The 24,337-nt window shown below is 41.6% G+C and overlaps 1 protein-coding gene across 1 annotated transcript in view; it reads left to right on the top strand.

The window, feature by feature from the left end:
* Window positions 1-24,337, top strand: part of SVEP1 (sushi, von Willebrand factor type A, EGF and pentraxin domain containing 1) — a 123,153-nt gene that overhangs the window by 78,782 nt on the left and 20,034 nt on the right. Inside the window, exons 29-40 of the mRNA XM_017816355.1 lie at window positions 1,975-2,098; window positions 2,630-2,800; window positions 4,873-5,046; window positions 8,368-8,487; window positions 9,248-9,424; window positions 10,212-10,296; window positions 10,613-10,804; window positions 13,128-13,295; window positions 15,338-16,010; window positions 17,419-20,198; window positions 21,391-21,616; window positions 22,732-22,887. Of these exons, the coding sequence (XP_017671844.1) occupies window positions 1,975-2,098; window positions 2,630-2,800; window positions 4,873-5,046; window positions 8,368-8,487; window positions 9,248-9,424; window positions 10,212-10,296; window positions 10,613-10,804; window positions 13,128-13,295; window positions 15,338-16,010; window positions 17,419-20,198; window positions 21,391-21,616; window positions 22,732-22,887 (5,046 nt within the window). The remainder of the gene's footprint in view (window positions 1-1,974; window positions 2,099-2,629; window positions 2,801-4,872; window positions 5,047-8,367; window positions 8,488-9,247; window positions 9,425-10,211; window positions 10,297-10,612; window positions 10,805-13,127; window positions 13,296-15,337; window positions 16,011-17,418; window positions 20,199-21,390; window positions 21,617-22,731; window positions 22,888-24,337) is intronic.

Genomic DNA, 24,337 nt, shown 5'->3' with positions numbered 1-24,337 from the left:
GGCCCCGGCAGATGAACCTCAGGATTAAAGGGTGGGCTCAGTTCAGCGCACGCTGTGTCTCACCTAAAAAATCCACTGTGCAGGCTCGAAGGGTTAATGACCTTTCCCAAATCTTCGCTCGCGAAGACTGGCCATTATTATTATATATGATTTCATGCACTGGAAACTTGACAGAAGCCAGTCACCTATCTGAGAAAGGCAGTTTCCCAACTGAGCTGGGCACATCTGTGCTTTCTAACCAGCTGGCTATGCCCTGAAGCCATGCTGCATGTATTGTCTGAGTAGCCTGGCTGTGCTGAGATATACACAGTCCACTGGACTGCTCATCTTTGCTCTTCTTAATTCATTTTTTCACACTACTGAAGGAAACATTCCTTTCTCCCTGCCAGAAAGTTACTGGAATGACCTTCCAGGGGAAAAGAGCCAAAGAGAAGGAAGTATTCTCAGTAGCCTAATTAGTAATGTGTTCTCTTAACTGAATAACCATCTCTTCTCCATAGACCACTTCTCTCTTTGATATTTTAAAAGAAGAGGAAATTCTTAATTATCCCTTCAGTGCACATTTTTCTTCCTCGGGGCATGTATGAGATTTTTCAACAGTTCCTTAGCTGAGGTATGACTGTGTCTGCCCTGTTAGGAAGAAACATAATGGGAAGCAGTGTGCCAGTAATACATACACCTTAGTCCCAGTAACCTTATTGGGCTATTTTTCCTTTCTGTTCCTGAAGTTACACTGAACAAAGGCAATGCAGAGTGAATTCCAAGCCCTGGTCTTTCATTTGCAGTTTTAAAATACTTCTATGTAGCAAAAATCTCCCTGAGCATACAATGGAACTAAACAGCCTTCTATTTTATAAATGTTGGAGTTTGGACACCTGAGTTCTTTTCGAGGGACTGCTATGGAATATTTCTATGACATCCTAACATTAGGAGTCTCTCTGCATGTTTTTACTATTGCATATAGCTTAAACTAGTTTCTGAATAATTTAAAAGTTCTGTGCCACCTGGGATTGTAGTCCCCAAGTTTCTTCTGTTGGTGGCCAAATAGAAATACAATGATGTTACTATGTTTAATAGATTATCAGAGTCACTGTGAAGTAGAAATATTTTTACCTTACTAGTTTTTTTTGTTTTCATCAAAATATAGTAATGAAACAGCTGAAGAATTCCCATTAACATTTCAGTTTCTTGTAATAAGAATGCAAAAGAAACCCCTTGTGGTGCCATTGAAGGAGTTCTGTTTTAAATGGAAAACTTTTCCATCAAAGCATATGACCACATCTCTCAAGATATTAATCTGCTTCTGACTTAACAGGATGTTCTTTTTCTTCTCCTAGCCTTAGTTTGCCTATATAGTTCCTGTTTAGTACACGGTTAGTTATGGCCCTGTCATGCTTTGATTGAAGTCAGTGCCAATGCTGCTGTTAGGTGTGAGCAGGCCTTGCCTGCAGTATTTTAGAGAGCCTAATGCAGTCAATTCCCAAAATTTGGAAACAACAAATTACTTTATCAAGCTGTTCCTTTTTGTGTTTCTGTTCCTTAAACATGGTGCAGTGCTAGCAGAGTCTTCAGAATGCCTATCTTCCCATTAAGTTCCTTTTGGCTCCTATTTGACATTTTCCTTCAAATAGATAAGTGTTCTCTTCAGGTTGCATTCTCATATCTGTCTGTTTCTGTGACGTAGATGTGTTTTTCTTTTACGCTAACAGATGCAATTGTGTCTCAAGAACTGAGTTGCATTCCTTGCTCGTATGTCAAGTAGTGCTTAAGGTAGTGACTCAGTATGGCCACAGCTGGATGGCTTATAAGTACGAATAATAAGTACTTCAGCCAGGAACCTCTTGTGCTAGAAAGGATGAACATTACTCATGATTTGTTCTAGTGTTGCATGCACACATGAAAGGAATATTTTTTTTACTTTTCTTTGCTATGCTGTCCTTAAACATCACCTAATCAACTGTTTTAAATCCATAGGTAAAATCTCTGGCTACATCCTGTCCAGAAGAACTGAAAAAAGGAAATGTACTAGCCTGGCCAGATTTCCTGCCAGGAGTTGTTGGAAGAGTGAAGATAGATTACAAGAGTATATTTTGTGCTGGTTAGAACTTTACTTCCTAGAACCCTTTCTTTTTCCGAACAATATTATAAGACTCTTCTATAAAAGACGTCCACTATGCTAGCTTGAAGCCTTTGCCCTAGCCTCCGATAAATTACTTCGATAATTTGACAGTTAGAACATGCAGTTTTTCATTCCTCAAATTCCAGGGTTTTGTAACAAAAGTTCATTGAAATCTCTGATGGAGATTTATTGCTTCCTGAATTGAGATGAGGAAAGAGTGAAGATGGTGTTGGGTCAGAAAAAAAGTTTTTCATGCCTTTTATTCTAAAAATAATTGGATTATATTAAAATACCTACTGCCTCCTCCCTTCTTTTCCTGCAGATTCCTTTTCTGATGTTGAATGTTGATGATACCCAAAACCCATTGGACCCAAGCAGAATGTAGCATGCCTAATACTTCCCAGAGTTCTTTCCTTGATAAACTTATACAGGATCAAACAATCAGATAACAAATTTATTCATTCAGCACATATCTGTGTCTCTCACTGTATGCATATATTTTGTCCACAGACTGTCCATCTTTGCAAGGATCCATACCACATCTGCGGGCCTCTTCTGCTGATTTAAAGCCAGGGTCAAAAGTGAGCCTTTCCTGTGATCCAGGCTTCCAAATAGTGGGAAACTCTGTTCAATACTGCCTTAACCTGGGACAGTGGACACGGCCTTTTCCCCGCTGTGAAAGTGAGTTGTCTCAGTGGGTTGACAGGATTAAGTAACCCTAACTTTTATTTGGACCCTGTCATTATTCATGGCCTGTTTATTTCTGCAGCTATCGTGCACTTGAATCATCCATGTTACATCATATACATATATGCTTAAAACTAAACTCATGTTTTACTGAGCAGAAACTATATCACAATCAGATTCATACATGTTTTTCAGTCAATTTCTAATGCTCAGGACAGAAATGAGTGCATTTGCACCACCAATCTGGTACTCACAGCTTTCCTCCCCAGTGGCATCAGGATGTGGAAGATGCACAGGAAGTGCTAGAATTTCTATGGAATTTTTAAATCTCACTGAGAATATCTGATTTGAAGTAGAAGCCTTGACTTTAGTATGTTATGAACTAATTTCTTTAAAGGCAGCAGACTTCGAAGTACTCCAAGACTTACAGTATTTCTTCTAAGGAACTGGGCTGTGTCCATTCAGTTTGCCACGTTTCTTTTGATTCTATGGTTCCTGCTCCTTTCTTCTCCTTTGCCTTGGTTCTCCTCTGCTGTGACTGCACTTGTGACTGCAGTTGCATGTGTTGGACCTGATTACATTTATCATTTCAGCATAATAATAAATTACCTCTAGAAGTAGGTATTGCATGATCCCAGAATTTATACACAGTTTGGAGAAAATCATCGAATCTGTTAAAAATGCCTTTAAATTAGTTTGATCTAAGTTTGATGTGATTTTAATGTCTTCTTCTTTATTCAGTTGTTTATAGCACAAGTCCATGCTCTTTCTCATGTTCTGCATAAAGAATAGTGTGCCTGTGAGGATTTACCCAAAAACAAGTCCTGCTGGGCAGAAGGAAAGTTCACTGGCAGAGACAGCTTTGCACTTTCTTGGTGTGTGATAAAGGACAAGCCACCAGAATCCTGTTAGTGTTTCTGTTTTCTCTGTATTGGGGCAGACAGCTGAGCTCAGGGGGTTGACATGCCACAAACATGCTGAGTGAATGAAGGCCAGACTCACCCACTGGCCTTTCCTTTCAGCCTGTTCCACAAGTACCTGATGAATGAAAGTTGGTTGAAGATACCCATTTCCTTCACAAGCAACTACAGGCTTTATAGTGGACTGTGTGGTACTGAAAAAGTACTGACTAAATCAGGCTCAGTGTAATCACTGTCTTCACCCACCAGGATCCTTTTCCTCTTCCTGCTACCAAAGGCTCCCAAAACCACAGATTCCTGACAGCCCATCTTCATTACAGGCTTTTCAGCTCTATTCCTCTGCAGCAAGCACTTGGCTTCCATTACCACGGGCTTTAAATTATTCACAGTGTCTTTGCACACAGCTAGGGAACAACGAGTTACTGTAATCCATTTAGTTACAAAGATGAGTAGTGTAGCTGTTGGAATAAATTCATATCATCTCAATTGGGATGCACAGCAGCAGCTCTGCTAGAACAAGTAGCAGCCTCTGGCAGGCAGGTACGGGAGTGTCTTCTGCTGGCACAACTGAGATCAGAAGGGCTTATTTACTATAGTCAATCAAAGTGATGCCGAGGGTTGTATGTGAGGTCACTTCCAGTCTCTCCATTGTTCATGGATTACCTGGTCTCAGGCCAGTACTGTAACCTCTCACCTACTGTTAGCTACTTTTGCAACTTTCGAACGCAGTAACACTAAGCTTGCTTTTCAATGAAGGGAAATAACAGCAATCTCCATGAAGGCTAACTTAATTTTCATTTTCCCTTAAAACTCACCAACCATCAATGACTATTAGAACTGTCCTATATCTGAACGGCATCTGCTCAGACCTCAGTCACAAATGTCTCCTCCAGAGCTATCAAAACTCTCTTAGCAGGAGCTAAAGAGTCCTGCTAAGTCTCTTATTGACAAGTGCCCACAAAACAAGACCCTCCACCAGACTTGGAACCAATTAGCTACCTCGGGAAAGGACTGGGGCCTCTTGCCAATGGGATTCCATAGCTACAGAGAAAAAAAATCCAGCAGTGGCTCTCATGTGGAATTATTCTGAAGTTGATCTGTGTTTGCTGTGCTAATATCTGTGCTCTCTTTTTGCTCGTGTTGCAGGAATCAGCTGTGGAGTGCCTCCGACTTTAGAAAATGGATTTTATTCAGCTGAGGACTTTTTTGCTGGCAGTACTGTTACCTATCACTGCAACAGTGGCTACTATTTGTTGGGTGACTCCAGGATGTTGTGCCTGGATAATGGAAGCTGGAATAGCATTTCGCCATCTTGCCTTGGTGAGATGTGCCATACATTTGGCTGCATGCAGTGATGATCTTACACTTCTCCTGTGCCGTTAGGTTTGAGTGGGAATTCATTCTGAAATTGTGAAGACTTACCAGAGTCACAGAATCATACTCCAAAATACTAACTTTTCTGAAATGCCATGCTCAGCATTATGTGAAACCAAAACTGTATTCTGACACCTTTGTCCATCCTCTTGTATGCCACATACCCTACATGTATGAAATATATACTTAGTAAGCCAGCATTGCACTCCCAGCCTCTCTCCTTCCAGATCTTGCAGTCCTTGCTTTCTGTGCTTATGGCCTGTGCATTTCACCATGCTTCAGCATGTTGTCAGTGTCCTGTGCTCTTTGAACAGGTTCTTTTAGATGTTTCACATACGGAAGTTGTAGTATTTAGTATCAAATTTACTCACTTGAAGATAGTTGATACTAGGATAGTTGATGATAGGATTTGTGATTAAAGAGAGTGATACTAAATGTACTGTATAACATAATGGAAATAAATGCAAGTTACGCTTGACATAATACAGTAATTGCAATACACAGTTCAGTCACAATTCCAATGTGTTTCCCACTATCAAGCTCTATAATATATTCACTGTCATGACATTGCACATCACCAGTAGCTGGGAATGAATGTGTGGATTAAAGTCAATTCAAGCTCATTGCTAGTTGTCTGGCATTTACATTTCATGTTGACCTGAGCCACATATTCAGTTGCCCCCGCAATGCATATCTAGCTAACTCAGGAAGGCAGTCACACTCTTTTGATGAACTCAAGGAGAAGCACTTACACCACCAGTTGATGCACTCAACTGATGATAGCTGTTTACATAAAAGAAAGGCCACAATCCTGTCCCCTTAGTCCCTGAGCTTCATGGGCAGATCACCTTTGCTGAAGTTCTCTGAGCCTTCTTTCCGTTGTGGGGGTTTATTGGTCAGTCACACACGCCTGTCAGGAAGCAGCTGCAGCATTGAGAGGGCTGGGAGTGCCCTCATGGACACAGGTCACATAGTTGCCACTCTGTAACTTACCTGCTGGTGAGCCGGGTCTGACGTACCAGGTGCAGTGGCACAAGCTGAAAGGTGAGACAGACTGGCGTGGTACTGTGTACAGGGGATTAGGTGTCGCAGGTCTTGCAGGGCCATGTCTCCAGCACATCCTTGCTGGAATCCACTAGCTAGTTGTGCTTGAATTGCTGCTGTCTTAGTCATGCCTGAGATGGGAGTTGCACAGTAAAAGTCTGTGTGAAAAGCCACAGTAAAAAATCAAATGTGTGTTTGATTTGACTTAATTCTGTTTAGGTATAATAATGGCCAGTCTTCGCTAGCGAAGATTTGGGAAAGGTCATTAACCCTTCGAGCCTGCGCAGTGGATTTTTTTTTTAGGTGAGACACAGCGTGCGCTGAACTGAGCCCACCCTTTAATCCTGAGGTTCATCTGCCGGGGCCAAGCAAACTTGGACAGTGGCAGTGAGGTCCCCAGGACGTAGGTTTGTTTAGAGTGACCTTCTCTTAGATGGATTGCCTCACAGGGCTGACGAGCTCCATCTGCCCGGGGGGCCGGGAATCGAACCCGGGTCGCAGCGGTGAGAGTCCTGCACCCTAACCACTAGACCACCAGAGGCCCCTCTGTTTAGGTATAGCACCTAATTTTTTCAGTCTTGACAAGAGAAAGAAAAATGTCAACAGGGTTTATTCTGTCAAAATTCACTTTGGAGTAGGTTCCATCTGGTTTCATAGCATCCTGTCCACTGGCACTCCTTCAGAACTTGCAAATAGATCATCCAGACTGTTGTTCCTCTCTGCTTTTCTCCTTTTCACTTTATCCCAGGGCCTAATGAAGAGCAAGTTCAGATCAGGTGCCACAGGGCTGTCAGAATAGTTCAGCCTCTGTGCAGTAGGAGGCACCATGTTCAGAAGGAAAAGGCCTGTGCCCCACCTTCCAGCTTGCCTTATCTCTCATAAAGCATAATGAGAAAATGAAAACAAGAGTGGCTTTGGCACCCTGATCCACACTTTTACCCTTCTGATTCACACTTTAGGCAGGTGCTAACGAAGCCTAGTACACCTATGCCCTGGAGCATTCCTTTTGCTCTGTTATGGGTCTGATTCACAGTGTATTTCTACTTCATTGCCTTAGAAGACATTACAGAAGAAGCAGTCATTCCAGTTCTGCTGTAGTAGCACTTTGCATTCTCCTGGTGCTTGTGTAATTGGCAATTGATATTAATGTGCAGTTGTCATCCTGCATATCAGAAAGAAACTCCTTTTCTTTTCAGAACATTGTTGTGCTCTTTTCATGCTGGTCAGACTCATTCAGCAGTAAAGAATAAACACACCAATTCAGCAATTGTGCCGCTTTTTTAACCAAGTTGCCTGTTTTTGCTGCAAATTGGCAAAGAACCCGGGCTGTATGACTGCATGGTATACTTATATCAACAGGTGTCCTCTAGCAGGTCATGTAGATGAAGAGTTGTTCTAGCAGTCTCATATATATAAACAGTAATCCCTATTGCCAGCACTTTTCAGTTAGATACTTTGAAACTGACTCTTTGCAATGTTGACCCAATGTTTACATAGTTTACATACTAAGGACGTTTCTTTACAGTTAAGATCAAAAGCTGATGTGAGGTATTCTGGAGAGAGGTTTTTTTTGGTTGTTGGTTTTGTTTTGATTTGGGGTTTTTTTCTGTACCATATCAAACCACATGGATCATTAATCATCAATTGTCATTTTTAGGCTACTACTATCATGTAAATAATTATTTATAATAACTAATATATTTTGAACTCATTTTAACTTTTCTGGCAACTGCCGGCACTTCTTATGCCTAGTCTAATGCAATGCTCTTCAGCAAAGATGGAGCTCTAATATTTTTTGTTCAGAATGTTGATATATACAGGATTTCCCAAGCAAGTGTTTAATGCAGAAATCCTCCCTCATAGTGTCTGTCCAGACTACTAGTAACAATAGTTACAATACCTGTTCTTTTGCAGTTTGGAAACTAGATACTTTTTGTGGAAGTGCTTACTGAAAGTTAATAAGTTTTATCTTTGATTTTCTCATGTTTGATGATACTGTATAGTAAGTTATAATTAAAGTTATAATGTAACTATAGTAAGTTATAAATATTTATTTAAATATTAAATCTTTTTACCAATGGATAAAAAATGTGATTGCAGTATGAATGATTTTTAATTATGCTAAATTAATTCCTTTTGATAGTGAGACAAATTTAAAGCAAATACTTATTACAAGTAACACACATCTTTTTTGTTGTGGGTTTGTTTTGGGGTTTTTTTTAGATGTTGATGAATGCGCTGTTGGATCAGACTGCGACGAACATGCATCTTGTCTCAACACAAATGGATCCTATATTTGCACTTGCATCCCTCCTTACACAGGAGATGGTAAAAAGTGTGCAGGTATGGGAAAGAAAAACGTCAGGCTAACCTTTCCAAGGTTCTGTATAGGCCAGTATCCTGCCTCCCACTATGGAAGACAGTTGCCAGTAATTGATGTCTAGGACATGCTCTCATGTCCAGGTCACTTTGTACTGGATGAGGCTATGATGAAGTGTCTCCTTTTGTTTTTTTGAGAACTCATCTCTCCATACAGACAGAGATGTCACTGGGATTCTGCTCCAAGACATACACACCTGCTAAATGTTCTTGCACATGGAGCACAAGACCTGGGAAGGCCACAATGTGTCACTTCTCAAGAGCAGACCTGTGCAGTGAAGAAATGTTTTAATACAGGCATCTGAGTAGGTCTAGAGCTGCTTGTGAAAATATTAAACAAGATAATTTGGATGAAGACAACAAGACAGTGGCATGGGTTGAAGTAAAAGGTAGCTGAGCTGATTTCTTGTTTAGAAATGGACATGCTGAAATGGGCTTTCCCTCGCAGAGGGAAAAATTGCTGTGAGATGTGTTTGCTTCTAACAATGAATGCAAACTGAGTTACAGAGTGCTCTTCCATGTCAAGATCAGCTTACTTGCATGAGTCTTCAGTGTTTGTCACTTACATATAGAACAGAGAAAAGCTGGTAAGGCTGTAAACTACTTATGAGTGTTTTCCATGTGCTTTGCCTTCCTACTTTTAGAAAATTCCCAAGGATATCTCCTGCAATTTGTTTATAAAACCTGACACAGTTATATTAATCATAGTTTCTCTCTTCCTCAGAACCAATAAAGTGCCATAATCCAGGAAATCCAGAGCATGGCCATTTATATGGGGACACTCACAGTGTTGGCAGTGAAGTAACGTTTTCCTGCAAAGAAGGATTTCAGCTGACAGGGGTGACAAAACTTACGTGCCTGGAGTCCGGAGAGTGGAGCCACCCAATACCATATTGTGAAGGTGTAGTTCCTGGGGAGAATGCATATTGTAATGTGACTCTTTAGAAAGATGTAAGAGGGAAAGTAGTTGTGTAGAGCCTTTAGAGACCATGGCAGCTTATGAGAAACCCTGTCTTAGCGGATCGGGGTCTCAGTGTTGAAGTCTCTGTTGTCTTAAGAGGTGTAAGCACAGTTGTCATATTTGTAGTGGTACTCTCTTATGCAGATTCACCATTGTGACAAAGTTATAGACTCATTTTAATGCAAGTGTTAAAAATATATTTCTTCTCCACCCAGCCTCCCATTTTCAAGGAACTTGAGGGAACTTCATGACTTAAAGATCATTACCTGTTTTTCAGTGGATAAAAAGCATTCAGAAAGGACAGGATGGTGCATGTACATATTCATGGTGTAATTGCAGAAATTGTTTTTTTAGAAAACCAGAATAAATGAGGTAAAGCAATAGGGTAAAATGAAGAGGTGACAGAGACTATGTCAAAAAAAAAACCCAAACAAACCCAATTGGTTACTTTGTCAATAGAGAGGGGTGGATATGGAGTCCTCTTGAGAGTCAAGCATATGATTTGTAAAGCAGTTATAACTAGCTGCTTCCAATTAGTTCAATCTCTCAGTAAGGTGAAGTCAGATAAAGAGTCCTAAATGTCGTTTATAGCTTAATCAAGAACTCAGTGTTGCCTAGGGCTTTACGCCTCTTCAAACCTACTTAGGGAAAACAAAGCAGATCCTGATTTTCTGTTCTTTTGTACTTGTATTGTATCAACCTGTCTTGTATTCCCATCTTTTTAAAGCTATATCCTGTGGTGCTCCAGTTATTCCAGAGAACAGTGCCATTTTCGGCTCAAATTTTACATACCACAGTAAAGTGGTGTACAGGTAGGAATTCACTATGTTTGAAGTGCTGTGTTAATAACTGATTGAGAATGTGGCAGCAAATACGAGTATGGCTGAATTGAGAGAAGGATCAAAATGAAGGAGAGGAGCAAGATGGGATTAAAGTAATAGAAAGACATTTGTTTATAGCTGTGCCTGTTCATTAGCAGAGCTAAATGTTTACTCTAGTACCACTTTTCTATGTCCTGCGGAGCAAGGTGGTTTATGCAGGTGTGGATGAAGAAAGAAAAGGAATGACTGATAATGTTGTGCATAAAAGGCTCTGTGTTTGATAGCACTTTTTTTTTTCCTAACTCAGATGCAATGATGGGTACAACTTAGTGGGTGAGAAGGAAATTCTGTGCCTTGCTAGTGGCGTTTGGAATCATCCTCCCCCCTCCTGTGAAATGGTGACGTGCCCTAGTCCCCAGGATATCAGCAATGGAAAATACATTCTCAGTGGCACAGCCTACCTTTCCTCTGTGTCATACACCTGTGACAATGGATACAGGTAAATGCAGGAACATTCCTGAGCCATATTCAGGCAGCATGCTTGCAAGAAGCTCTACCTTATGTCTGAGAGAGACAAAACTGGAATTGCTCAGGAAGATAAAATACTAAAACAGAATTGAAAAAGACTTCTTTATATCTTGAAGGTACTTTCTGTATTTTATCCTGAATTGGTGCAGTTCAGAAAAGTCACTCAGGAATTGCTATATACATATATATGTGATGCTTGCATTTTATCATCAAGCTCAGAAAAATATTTTGAATATTCAGAAAAATAGTTGTCATAATTCTTGAAAGTTCTCATTTGTCTTTAAAGATCATCATACCCCTACAGCTGTAGTGCACATCCAATATTATTTTTTATATTCTTTTACAATGCCTTTTATGAAGGAACCTTCTGGAAGCTACTAATTCACTCCTTGAACTCTTAGTAGTAGTAATTTATTCTAGGCTTTTATTCTGTTTTACATTTGTAAGCAGTTATATTGGAAACACTTTTTTAATATGCTGCAATTAAAAATTAATACAGTAATGCTATATCCAAGGATGTGACTCTTAAGTATGGGTTTCTACCTCGCCTGATATCTTCTTGTACCTCTAGCAGATACACCCTGACAAAAGTGGTCTCACACAAACCTGTTTAGGTTTGATTTTTTCTGTGCTTTCCTGCTGCAAACATTTCCTTGTCCTGATGCAGGCAGGTAGGTGAGGTGTGTTCTTTCAGCGAATGTTTTAATCATGTTAAAACAAATGGATTCCTCAGCTGCAGTTGAGTGTAGTGTTGTCACAGATTCACATTGTGAGCTTATCTGTATCCCTCTAAACCAGGCAGTGTTTTTAACAATACGAAAGAGGTTTTTTGACTGTGGACTTTGGACATATAGGAAGAAAATACCACATCAGTTTTGACTCTTTTCCTTTACCTGTCTAACACAGCTTGATGAGAGAGGTCTTCTCTACTGTGGTCACCATTCCAGAGGAAGCCCTCCCAGACAGTGTCTGTCTTATGCGTTATTTCTGTATGTCTCTTCCTTCACGCACCTCTTAGGTGTTTTCAGTCTTAAACATATTGCCACAGGTAGGCAGAGCCCACTTCCCTGACAAGGACCTATGCCAAAGCTGTAAGGGTCACACAGGTCAGTGTTGCTCTTTTCCATTAACTGTTCATCCTGGAGAAGAGGAGACTGAAAGGAGACCTCATCACAGTTTACAACTTCCTCATGAGGGGAAGAAGAGGCACAGGCACTGATCTCTTCCCAGTGGTGGCCAGTGACAAAACCCGAGGGAATGGCCTGAAGTTGTGTCAGGGGAGGTTTAGGTTGGATATTGGAAAAGGGTTCTTCACCCAGAGGGTGGTTGAGCCCTGGAAGAGGCTCCCCAGGGAAGTGGTCACAGCACCAAGCCTGACAGAGTTCAAGAATTGTTTGGATGATACGTCAGATACATGGTGTGACTCTTGGGGTGGTCCTGTGCAGGGTTAAGAGTTGGTTAAGTCATGTTAGAAGGGAGCCCTTCTAACTCAGCATATTCTGTGATTCTGTGATTTCAGTCAACTAAACATGGGGGTCTAATACCATTTGAGACCAACCTGTAGGGAATCAGACACTCCTGTGAAGGGCTCCCTGGTATGATGCGGGACCTATGAGGAACCCATAGCCAGCTGACGTAGCAGTTGGAGGCCCAGGGTTTCACCCAGGACATCTCAGAGTGGTGTTGCACACCTCTGTTCAGACAGCTGCATCACACCTCTTGAACCAATGCATTGCTATTTCCTCAGCTAAGGAAACAAAAAAAGACTATCAACTTCAAATGTTGTGGCCATTCACTCAAGCAAAATCCTTTACCTCCTGAAGGTTTGGGGTTTTTTGAACAAATCTGAGCTGGAGTTTCTTTTGGTCTTCTGGGTGAAGATAGTGATATAAGTCCTTGAGTGAACAGGGTCTCAGATGGAGGCCTAGTTGTAAGTTTAAAGCCTGGTATGGTGCTGATGGCATACAGGTAAATTTTTCGGATAAAACAAATATTTATTTCTTTTGTGCTCAAAGATGGGGAAAGCTACAGCAAGACTTATGTATGTCTGCACAGAACATTGATGGCCCACACAAAATCCACCAGCTTTCTCTTCAAAGTAATCTGGAGACAAGCTTTTTTTTAAAAGCGTCAGAGTGCTTTTTCATAAACAGAGGGTGAGATTCTGGCCTCTGCTGAAGTCAGTGAGAGAGGCCCCTTGGTTTCACTGGGGCCAGGAAGCAAAACACCTCTCTTGCTCTCTGTTCCTCACTTGGAATGAAATGGCAGCCTTAATAATGATCTTTGTGTCTCAGCCTTCAGGGGCCTTCTGTACTTGTCTGTGCATCTTCAGGGAACTGGAACAGCACACCACCAGCTTGCAACATTGTGTCTTGTGGATCCCCTCCTGCCATCAAAGATGCGGTCATCAACGGAGATAACTTTACTTTCGGAAACACGGTCTCTTACACGTGTAAGGAAGGGTATGTAGATTAGCACTACTAAGAGTCAGGACAAGTAAAACTGGTGCACTGTTTCACAAATCCTGTATAACCGCATACTAATTCATTTTTACTACTTCTGTCTTAACTTTCTGGAAGTTAAATGTGATGGAGATTTTTTTTTTGAGGGCTGTCAAGTTGGTATGATTTTTTTTAAAGTTGTTTCAGGGTAGCTGAATACACTCTGGAAGAGGAAAATGGAGAGTGGTCATGGGGAATGATAGATCAATTCACTAGGAAGCTCTTTTCCTTGGAGATACTACAGAACTAGTACTTCTTTGGTAAACCCAAGGCCCTGATCATAAGAAGTCCCTTATGTCTCATTAGGCTGTAAGATCACTGTTTGGTGCAGTGGTGCAGTTTAACAACTATTTGTTGTGGTGTTCTAAAATTCTGCTTCCTTAAAATTATGACTCCTTTTTTATTGAGGTGCACTGTTTTTCATTTATTTCTATCTACTCGGTGTAGTGACCTTTTCAGACCATATCATCAATGATGAGGCTCAATTTTGATGATATTGAGGATGAATGTACTGCTGGACTCTGATCTTGCAAGAACCTTTGTACGTGGTTATCTTTACAGCTTGTGAGCAGTTCCACTAAATTTCCTGAAACTGCTCTGCCTCAAAGGCAGGTCACGTATGCAGAACTTTTTAAGCCTGAAGTGACTGGAGGATTTTCTACTCCTTCTTGGTGTTAAAGGTTATATTGACAAGCCAGCATTTTTCTTATAAATTTGTTTTGCGGTATTATTTGAAACATATACCCTGAGATAAGCTCAGTTGGTTAGAGCATGGTGTTAATAACACCAAGGTTGTGGGTTCAATCCCTGTATGGGCCATTCACTTAAGAGTTAGACTCGATGATCCTTGTGCGTCCCTTCCAACTCAGAATATTCTGTGATAATTGAAGCAAAGTATCCTTATTCTGTTTTCTAGCCTGTATTATGGTTTTAAAAGCTGCTTCTCTTTCCTGTGGAAGCATTTTAAATGGGATAGGATAGCAGCATTTAAGGACTATCACAGCTGTCTGTCTGTGACAGTGGATCATATTAAACATTGGCATATAGTAGGCTCTTTTTCCAGAGTCCAGTCATGAGGTGTGGAAAACAAATCCTGCGAACAAGACAAACTGCTTTTACAGATGTTGCCACCAAAATCTGGACAACTAGTTTCCAGCCTGCAGTTGGAAAGTCACTGGGAGCACTGCAGTAGTTATTGTTTCTTTGCTTTCTGTGAAAGCACACCACAGAGATCTCAAAACTAAAGGAAATAGCTGTCAAAGGTACTACACTATTGCCTGGTGCACGTTTAAGCAACAGTTTTAAGTGCTCTGATGAGGAGTGTGGAGTAAGGCCTGTCACTGCCTCCCAGAGACAGATTAGAGAACTACTACACTAACAATATTCATGTAATAGAATTTCATTGTAAAAGATGAGGTTTTTCCTACTCAGCATTAATTTTTTAATTAACTTTTATTACAATTTTTACAGTGAGTTTTTAGGAAGAAGCTATTATGCAATTCCCTTGTGTATTATTGGAAAGAGTATCTCTGGGTAACTCACTGAAGGGCTTCTCTTTGCTGACAAGTGTGATAATAGATTGATAGGGCTGGTACAGGAACCCAAAAGGCCTTTATGGGCTTTTGATCTCTTTCTTCTCCATTCAGTTTTGCTAAACAGGAGTAATTTCTTGGTAGGATTATTTCTTTGAGGATTGTATGGACTGTTGCAGCACAATGCTAGGGTTTTTATGGTAGTTCCAACCTAAATGGAAGTTCAGAAATGGTAATCATGTGGACAGATGAGAGAGAAGCAATATATACAAGGTGTGCCATGATATCCATCGTTGTGATATCTCACTCATAGATATGTGGGTTTTAAGATTTTCCTTTTGAAGTTGATCATAGCTTTTTTAAAGGATCCTGTTCTTCTGGGGTGCTAGCAAACAAGCTCATACTGCAGGGGCTTCAGGAAACCATAAGTAGTGTTTGACAATGTTTGTCTTTTTTACTTCCTATCCACAGTTACACATTAGTTGGCCCTGCAACCATAGAGTGCTTAGCCAGCGGCAAGTGGAGTGTGAGCCACCAGCAGTGCTTGGCAGTATCCTGTGATGAACCACCCCATGTGGAAAATGCATCACCAGAGAGTGGCCACCGCCTCTTTGGTGACATAGCTTATTACTTCTGCTTGGATGGTTACAGCCTGGCTGACAACTCTCAGCTGCTCTGCAATGCAGAAGGGAAGTGGGTGCCTCCAGAGGGCAGGGACATGCCCCACTGCATAGCTGATTTCTGTGAAAAGCCATCCACCGTCTCATATAGCATCCTAGAGTCCATTAGTAAAGCCAAGTTTGCTGCTGGCTCCATCGTGAGCTTCAAGTGCATGGAAGGCTTTGTTCTGAACACTTCGGCGAAGATCGAATGTCTTCGAGGGGGCCAGTGGAATCCTTCTCCTCTGAGCATCCAGTGCATCCCCGTTCGTTGCGGAGAGCCTCCCCACATTACCAATGGTTATGCCAGTGGGTCCAACTACAGTTTTGGAGCAGTGGTGGCTTACAGCTGCAACAAGGGGTTCTACATCAAGGGAGAGAAGAAGCGGACCTGTGAGGCCACTGGCAACTGGAGTGGCACTTTGCCCACATGCCACCCAGTGTCCTGTGGAGAACCACCGCAGCTTGAGAATGGCTTTGTTAAGGTACAGAATGAGTTTTTTCATCTGCCTGGTACCATGGCAAACTGAATACACTGAATACACTTTCACAACTGCTGCTGTTGAGGTTTTCTTTTTTCTGTTTTGCTCTCATTATAAAATTGAGGAAGCACATAAATGAATGGAATAAAAACGGGGGAAAGTGGGTGGATTTGCAGCAGAATCATATCTGAAAAACATGGAGACTTCCGTGAGAATCCTGTAATAAAGTGAGATTTCAGTTAGGAGACTCAAGATCCCCTGTGACATTCAATTGATTTCCTTAATGTCTTATTCTTCATTTATTTGGTTCACGGGTAGCTTTCCAGTACCTTCTAGAGGCACTTGAACTGTTGCCAGTTCACAAGCCTTGCTCTTTTAACTGCTATGAAAAAAGTCTGATTTGCAATAGATAAATCACCTTGGGATTTCTCATCTTTCAATGTGAGAATACTTCTTTACTGAAGTCAGAATTTCCCTTTCCTTATCAAATTACATTGCAACAATGCCTGAAGTTAAAAATCTCCTTGTGGCAGCCCAAACCAGTAACAACTGCTTAACCTGTGTTTTGCTTTGATATACAAGGATAATATTGTGGTAAGGAAGATCAAAAACACTATTATAAAGATTGAACTTTGAATTTTTGAATCATTTTTCTACTGAACATCCCTCATCCTTCCTTAAATCTAACTACCAGATTTGCTAAAAGTTGGAAGGGGAGCAATTGGCATCCCGGTTCCTATGTGGGTTCCCAGTAGTAATAGCAACAATTTCTGTTCAGACTCCCACAGAGATATGTCCTCTAATTAATGCATATCATTCTGTTTTGTCTTCCTTATGTAGGATCACTCCTTCATATATTTTTTACAATTAGAGACATTTTTTAATACCTCAGTCAGAGCTCAGCCTGCATCTTTGAGGTGCTCCTCAGCTGCCTGCTGAAGGCCCTGCACCTGCGTGTATGGCATTTATAAACGTCTCCTTGTAGCTGTACATTTGAGGGCTCCAACCTTAGGTACAGCTGTAAGCTAAAGAATCATGACAACAATAGGCCATTTCATGGCAGCTTCTCCTGACCCATTTCTTTTCCATCTTCCTGTCCACACATTTTTTGGCTTCATGGGTCAGGAAGGGAGAAAGCAGGGGAATTATTTTCTAGCTTTTGCTTTTTAAGCCTTGAATTTTCTGTTTTCTTCTGGTAGTGCTCTCAGATTTCCTGACAGCAGAGTGCATCATTTGAGGTGAGACATTCTTTGTCAGTTATTTGCTTTCATTCCTTTTCAGACATCCTTTACGGCTGCCAAGGATTCAGCTAGAAGCTAGACCAGGAGAACACAAGAAATTAAATCAGTCTTCTGTTGCCATAATCTTATGTCTTCATTTCAGACGTGTCCCTGTCTTGTCTGTTTTGCAGGAAACAACTGGACACTTCTTTGAGAATCAGGCAAATTATCAGTGTGAGTCTGGTTACCAGATGGTTGGGAGCTCAGTGTTTATCTGCCAAGCAAATCGGCAGTGGTACAGTGAGTCACCTCCTTACTGTGCTCCCCTCAGCTGTGGAAAACCACCACCCATCCAGCATGGCTACTCCAAGGGAGAAACTTTTGATATGGGCTCCAAAGTAGAGTTTTTCTGTGATGAAGGCTATGAGCTGATTGGAGATGTTTCCTGGACATGTCAGAAGTCTGGGAAATGGAGCAAAAAGCGAAGCCCCAAGTGTGTGCCAACAAAATGTCCAGAACCACCCTTGGCAGAAAATCAGCTGGTCTTGAGGGAAGTGACCTACCAAGTCGGTGTTATACAGTTCTCCTGCAAGGAAGGTTATGTTTTGCATGGCTCCTCTGTACTAAAATGCTTGCCCTCCCAGCAGTGGAATGATTCCTTTCCCTTCTGCAAGGTTGTACAGTGTTCTGCACCTCCCTATATCCCCTTTGGTGACCCCTTGACTTCATCCCTTCATTTTGGTAGCACTGTGAAATACATCTGTGTGGATGGGTTTTTACTGAAGGGTGAGTCCACCATCAGATGCCAGGCTGATGGCTCATGGAGCTTGCCTTTGCCAGAATGTATTCCTGTGGAGTGCCCCCAGCCAGAAGAAATTCAGAACGGCATAGTTGATGTGCAGGGCCTCACCTTCCTAAGCACAGCCCTCTATACATGTAAACCAGGCTTTGAATTGCTAGGGAACACAACTGTCCTCTGCGGAGAAGATGGACAGTGGCTTGGAGGAAGGCCAGTTTGCAAACCTATTCAATGCCCAAGGCCTAAGAAGATCCTCAATGGCAAATATTCATTCACAAACTTCCATTATGGGCAGACGGTTAGGTATTTCTGTGACAGAGGTTTCCAGCTCCAAGGGGAGGAAACGCTGAGGTGCCTAGAAACAGGAGAGTGGAGTACAGAGGTTCCCTCTTGCAAAGCCATAAATTGCCAACCCCCTCAGCCCATTGAGAATGGTTTTGTGGAGGGTGCAGATTATAGCTACGGGGCCATGGTCATTTACAGCTGTGTGCCAGGCTTCCAGCTGTCTGGCCTTGCCATGCAGACTTGTGAAGAATCGGGCTGGTCTAGCTCCACACCAGCCTGCCTTCCAACAGACTGTGGCCTACCTCCTCACATTGACTTTGGGGAGTACGTGCAGCTGAAACATGGGGAAAGACGTTCTGACCAGGAGGGTGTTACAGAGAGTCCCTCCCTTTCTCTTACGTTGTTGGCTGACAATTTGAAAGACTTCCAAAGTTCCTTGAAGGAGGACAGTGCAATGCAGCTCACCACTTTCTTATTTGGAACTGTCATTTTATACACATGTTACTCTGGCTACGAGCTGCTAGGAAACCCTGTTCTAGCTTGCCAAGAAGATGGGGCTTGGAACGGTACTGCCCCCGCCTGTGTTTCAATAGAGTGCACCTTGTTGTCACCCCCAGAGAATGGTTTTTTACATGTCACTGAGAACACGCTCGGCAGTGCCGTGCAATATAGCTGTAGGCCAGGATTCACACTCATTGGCTCTGACACACGACTGTGTTTGCCAAGTCGGCAGTGGAGTAACACTGCTCCGTACTGCAAAGCAATAACGTGCAATTCACCTGCCCAGCTTATGAACGGGAAGATAAGAGGGGGAAACTACACATATGGTAGTGTTGTCTACTATGAGTGTGATCCTGGTTACCAGTTAAATGGCCCCACAGAGAGGAGATGCCAAGAGAACCAGAAATGGGATGGCAATGAACCGATCTGCATTCCTGTTTCCTGCAGCCCACCACCAGTTTTGGAAAATGGTCAGGTGACTGGAGAGGAGTACACATTCCAGAAACACACAGAGTATAGCTGCAATGAAGGTTTCCTGTTAGATGGGGACAGGAGTAGAGTCTGCCTTGCAAATGGAAGCTGGAGTGGAATCACTCCAGTTTGCAGAGCTGTAACCTGCCCCATGCTGCTGCCTCTTCCCAATGGAAGAACTATTGGCTCAGATTTTAGCTTTAAGAAAGAAGTGCACTATCGCTGCAATGAAGGATATAGCCTGCAAGGAGTGTCTACGCTTACCTGCCAGAGTGATGGTACTTGGAATTCAGAAGCTCCACACTGTGAACCAGTTATTTGTGGACCCCCTGAAGACATCTCCCATGGCTTTCTGAATGGCTCAGGCTTTACCTATGGGCAATTTGTCCAGTATGTGTGCTTCCCCAGTTATGAGCTGCATGGCAATCCTTTACGGCAATGTCTGTCCAATGGTTCCTGGAGTGGAAGCCTTCCATCTTGCCTACCCTGCCTGTGTCCTACACCACAGATTCAGAATGGGGTCGTTCTTGGTACAGATTTCAGCTGTGGGATAAGTGCTCAGTTTCAATGCCTGGAGGGCTTCAAACTGCTGGGGCCTTCAGAAGTCACCTGTGAGGCACCTGGCAAGTGGAGTTCTGGGTTTCCTCGCTGTGGGCAGATTTCCTGCGGCTCTCCACCCGTCATCCCCAACACATTTATCAATGGGAGCAGCTCTGAAGATGAGAACACCATCATCTATACCTGCTTGACAGGTTTTATCATGAAGGGGAGTCCGGAACTGACTTGTGTGGAGACTGGTGTATGGAAGAAGCCATACCCAAGCTGTGAGCTGTTAAGTTGTGGCCCACCACCACCTGTCCCAAATGCAGAGATTCTTGGGAACACTTACACCTATGGGAGTAAGGTCCAGTACAGGTAAGGATGATGCTGCTATTCTGTTTTCATAAAAAGTCGCTGAAGGAATGGAGATGAAAGGTTAATGTATCCTCAGTTAGTGCAAGTTTTCACATGCTCATATTGACAAATCTTATGTTCCCATGCACTCTATGAAATATTATTTGGATGACTTGTGAAAACTCCAGAAAGGTATTTCAGCCTGTTGAGCTGCACTTCTCCACTGACTTTAATTTCCCATTTGCTTTCCTCTTCTTCTCCTCTGAAACACTGGTCTCAACATACAGGTTTTGTTAGCAGGTAACAGCAACAGCCAGCAGAGTATGCAATTTTTCTCCCCTTTTGGCACTGTATTCATGCTTTCCTTCTGTTTCAGGTGCCTGTTGTAATACATATGGGCTCATCTCTCTCTTTTCCCATTTTCTGTGCTGCAACACTGTGCTGTCAGCAAGTCAGATACTGCTGTCAGCAGTCCTTTGTCAGATACAAGAGTGAGGGTTTTTTGGTTAATGTCCTGAAGTGTGTATGCTGCAGAGCTCTTTCCTCCAACAGGAGGAATGCCTTATCAGAAGAAAGATGGTTTTCTGACAGAAAAAACAAATAATGGAATGGGACAGAACTAGGAGATGGCAAGTGGATGAATTTAACAGTATCAGTTATTTCTATGAAGCTTTGACGAGGTGAATGGGTTACTTGTCACTGTCATTCTACAAGTGTACCCACTTGTGATAGCTCTTGGTAAAACACCATGTGGAATAGAACAAATCAGCCTTAAATGTCTAAATAAATGACCTGTCGTCAGCCTGAGGATTGGTTTGTTCTTGGAAGAAAGTGAGATCATCTTTAGAATTACATGGTGTTCCCACATACTGTTTAGCTCACCAAAGACCCTCCATGCAAAAGGAGGGGCAGTGTAGGAGCTGTACTAAGGCATTCAGTACCCTTCAAGCACTAAAGCCACAGGCTCACTTCCCGTTGTGATGCTGCAGCAGCATGAATCAACCGGAGATTAAGTCTAAAGTCTCCAGCTCTTGCAACAGAATGAACCCAGTACAGACATGATCCTTACAGGCTTACCTTGAAATAATAGAGAAATCTCAAGGTATGCTTATTAACAACTAATGCTGAAAAATTACAGTCCTGACTTTCTAATTTATGGGTTAGCTCATTCCTAGCTGTGTCTCTGTGGTCAAGTCTTCATGCTGTGTTGCAGATGCCTGGAAGGCTACACAATGGTGACAGAGGTGGATGTATGCATTTGCCAGGAAGATGGACAGTGGTCTTCTCAAAGTATTTCCTGTTGGCCCAGGAAGTGTCCCCTGCCAGGAAATATCACTAATGTAATGGTACTTGGGAACAACTTCACTGTGAACACAAGCATCACTTTGTCATGTGTAGAAGGCTATGTTCTGGTGGGAGCAAGCACATCTACATGCAAGGTATAGTTTTTTTAGCACTGTTTTATTTTGATGGCTTTATTGAATTAGGAGTCCTTCTTATACTGTTGTAACCTTTTGGCCTTTAATTGGACACAACAAAAAAATTCAAAGCGTATCCTGCAAAATATAATATGCTTACTTGTTGCCCAGTAAGAACAATTATTAGTTTTCTATGCATAAACCCTCAAAACTAGAAATTAATGATTTCTTCTTCTATCAAAAGCTAATGCTGTCCTCTTGTAAAGCATTTATGTTATCACATTTCAGGCATTAAATCATGTCTGCCATTTTAAAAAATTACGTCTAAGATTTCTAATGTATTTTGAGGATTGTATACAGAGCACTTTTTCTTCAGACTACCAGGCAACACACATTTTAATCCACTGCACACCTGTAGAAACTTGAATCCTCTGTATGCTAAAGAACAAACATTCTCATCAGTTCCACTGTTAATCTCTTGTTACATTAGTTGCGGACAACTTTGTCTTAAGCTTGTAAATAGACTTTTAAAGTCAGTAAGTATGCTTAAATGAGAAGAGCTAAGCATGCGTGTTTTTGCAGAATAAGCACTTCACAAGGAAAGGTTTTCCCCTTATTTTGGGGAAGATCTGTTTGTTTCAAACATCTCTGGAAGTAGGAGTAGGTATCTTTGACAAGTATTTATTTAGGTATCAGACTTCCCTTAGCAAGTCAGGGAGGCAGCTGAAGCACTTAGTCGTGGTGTTAGACGTTCAGCCAGGAGAGAAATACAAAACTTGAAATCAGGCAGATGTAGTTTTCTTTCTCCTAATGTGTTCCCTGAGCAATTAGGTGACCTTCTACAAATGAACTTGCTTTTCCAAGCTGCTTTTTCGCATTTTACTTTTTGTTCCTTCTATCTTTTAAGTCTTAAGCTAAGTATTCCTGCCAAGGTTAAGATCCAGTCTATGTTGACATCTTAAAATCGTTACTTAAATTACTGAGTTTTATTAAGAATTTCATAGATAGTATTACATTAACCACATCTGTAACCCAAGGCAATTGGATGCTTCTACTATAATTTTTCATTTTCATTTATATATGACTTAAGCATATAAAGTGGGGCCTTTACAATTCTCATTACATTCATTTTTCAGGAGACTGGTATGTGGGTGCCACCATTTTCTGATGATATCTGCATTCCTGTGTCCTGTGGAACCCCAGAGTCTCCAGAACATGGATTCGTGGTTGGCACTAAATACAATTACAAAGATGTGTCTTTTTATAAATGTGACTCTGGCTATGAATTACAGGTAAGTAAGCTCAAATCTCCAGCACTTTAAACCTTGTCATTTTCAGTTCCTGTATGATGGCTGTGGACTGTCTGGTCCTCATTGATGTGTTCCCTTAACTGGCACAGAAGCCGGATATCTGCTGGTTTTGTTATTGCCAGTGGAATGCTCCTGGTATGACTGGAATGGTCTTGAATGACTTAAGAGTATAATTGAAGCAAATATAAGAATCCTATTCAGGGATACATGTCCAGCAGATATCTTTCAGTGTTGGGCTTTTTTTTTTAACGGAAGCCCTCTGCAAATACAGCATTATACATGCTTGTGACCATAAGTGATGGAAGAGTTAATTTCTCATGTATTGCTCCATTTACCTGGTTCTTGGGACAGAGTGAAATTGCATTCTTCCTTCCATTTCGTAGTGTCATAAGCATTATGTCTGCTGCATTGTGCATTTCAGACTTAAAGCTCCTAATAAACTCCACTGCCCTCAGTTCTATGACATTGCTAGATAGTATTAAAGTGATATATCAAAGAGATTCCAGTTTAATGGCAGCTTTATTCCCTGATGGAGAATGAATCAAAGTTCTTTCCAGTGTTTTTATTATGGCTTTTATCCCTACCTGAGCTCTGGAGGAGCACTGCTTTCCTGGTATCAGGACTCAGGCTAGCGAGTTCAGAGCTGCCTCAGGTGTGTTTTCAAAAGCTGCAGTGAATTTAGAAATGCTGAGCATGACCTCCACCATCCCCAGGTGATGGCAGTCATGAGGTGGTGAGGTGTTCTTAGGACAGAGGCTGGGTCTTAACACTGGTTTTGTGAGCACCAAGCAGAATGCAAGATATTGCTTCCTTTGTACTATCATAACATCAGTAATAAATTGAGAACTTCACGCATGTGAATTCACTGAGAAGTTAATTCACTCAGTCACTTGATATAAGAATAAGAAGAATTTGGAGAATGCTTAGCTAACAATGCAGTTATTTTTCATTATCTTGCCAAATATGCAATATCACTAGGGATGGAGGTGTTGGTATTTGGACAGAAAGGTAGAGTTGCTGTTTCAAGTAATTTTTGGAGGTACTAAGCCTGTGCTTTCATACAGTAGCAAGTTCTTCCAAGTTTTCTATTCCAGTTTCGCCATCTAGTGTCAATCTGTCTCCCTGCTGTTTAAGAGAAGTTCTGTTTTTTCCTTTGTGAAGCAAAATCCATTGGGTGTGATATCATACAACAGTAGTCATACAACAACAGAAATAATGTCATTTATAGGCAAATTTAACAAATGAGCGCTTGGGATGTGTTCAAATCATCACATCACATTTATAAAACACGAGCTTGTACTGTTGTTGAAAAAATTGCTAGTTAGATTTCCTGTGAGTACTGGAAGGAGAAAATTTGTCATCATGCCACATGCCTGGGAACAAGAATGGTAAAACTGACAAATAAAGATGATACTTCAGGAAGAAGGACAAG

The sequence above is a fragment of the Lepidothrix coronata genome, unplaced genomic scaffold, assembly GCF_001604755.1.
Source record: "Lepidothrix coronata isolate B3197 unplaced genomic scaffold, Lepidothrix_coronata-1.0 Scaffold55, whole genome shotgun sequence".
Classification (NCBI taxonomy): Eukaryota; Metazoa; Chordata; class Aves; order Passeriformes; family Pipridae; genus Lepidothrix; species Lepidothrix coronata.
The sequence above is the reverse complement of the archived record's forward strand: the minus strand, read 5'-3'. Positions and strand labels throughout refer to the sequence as shown.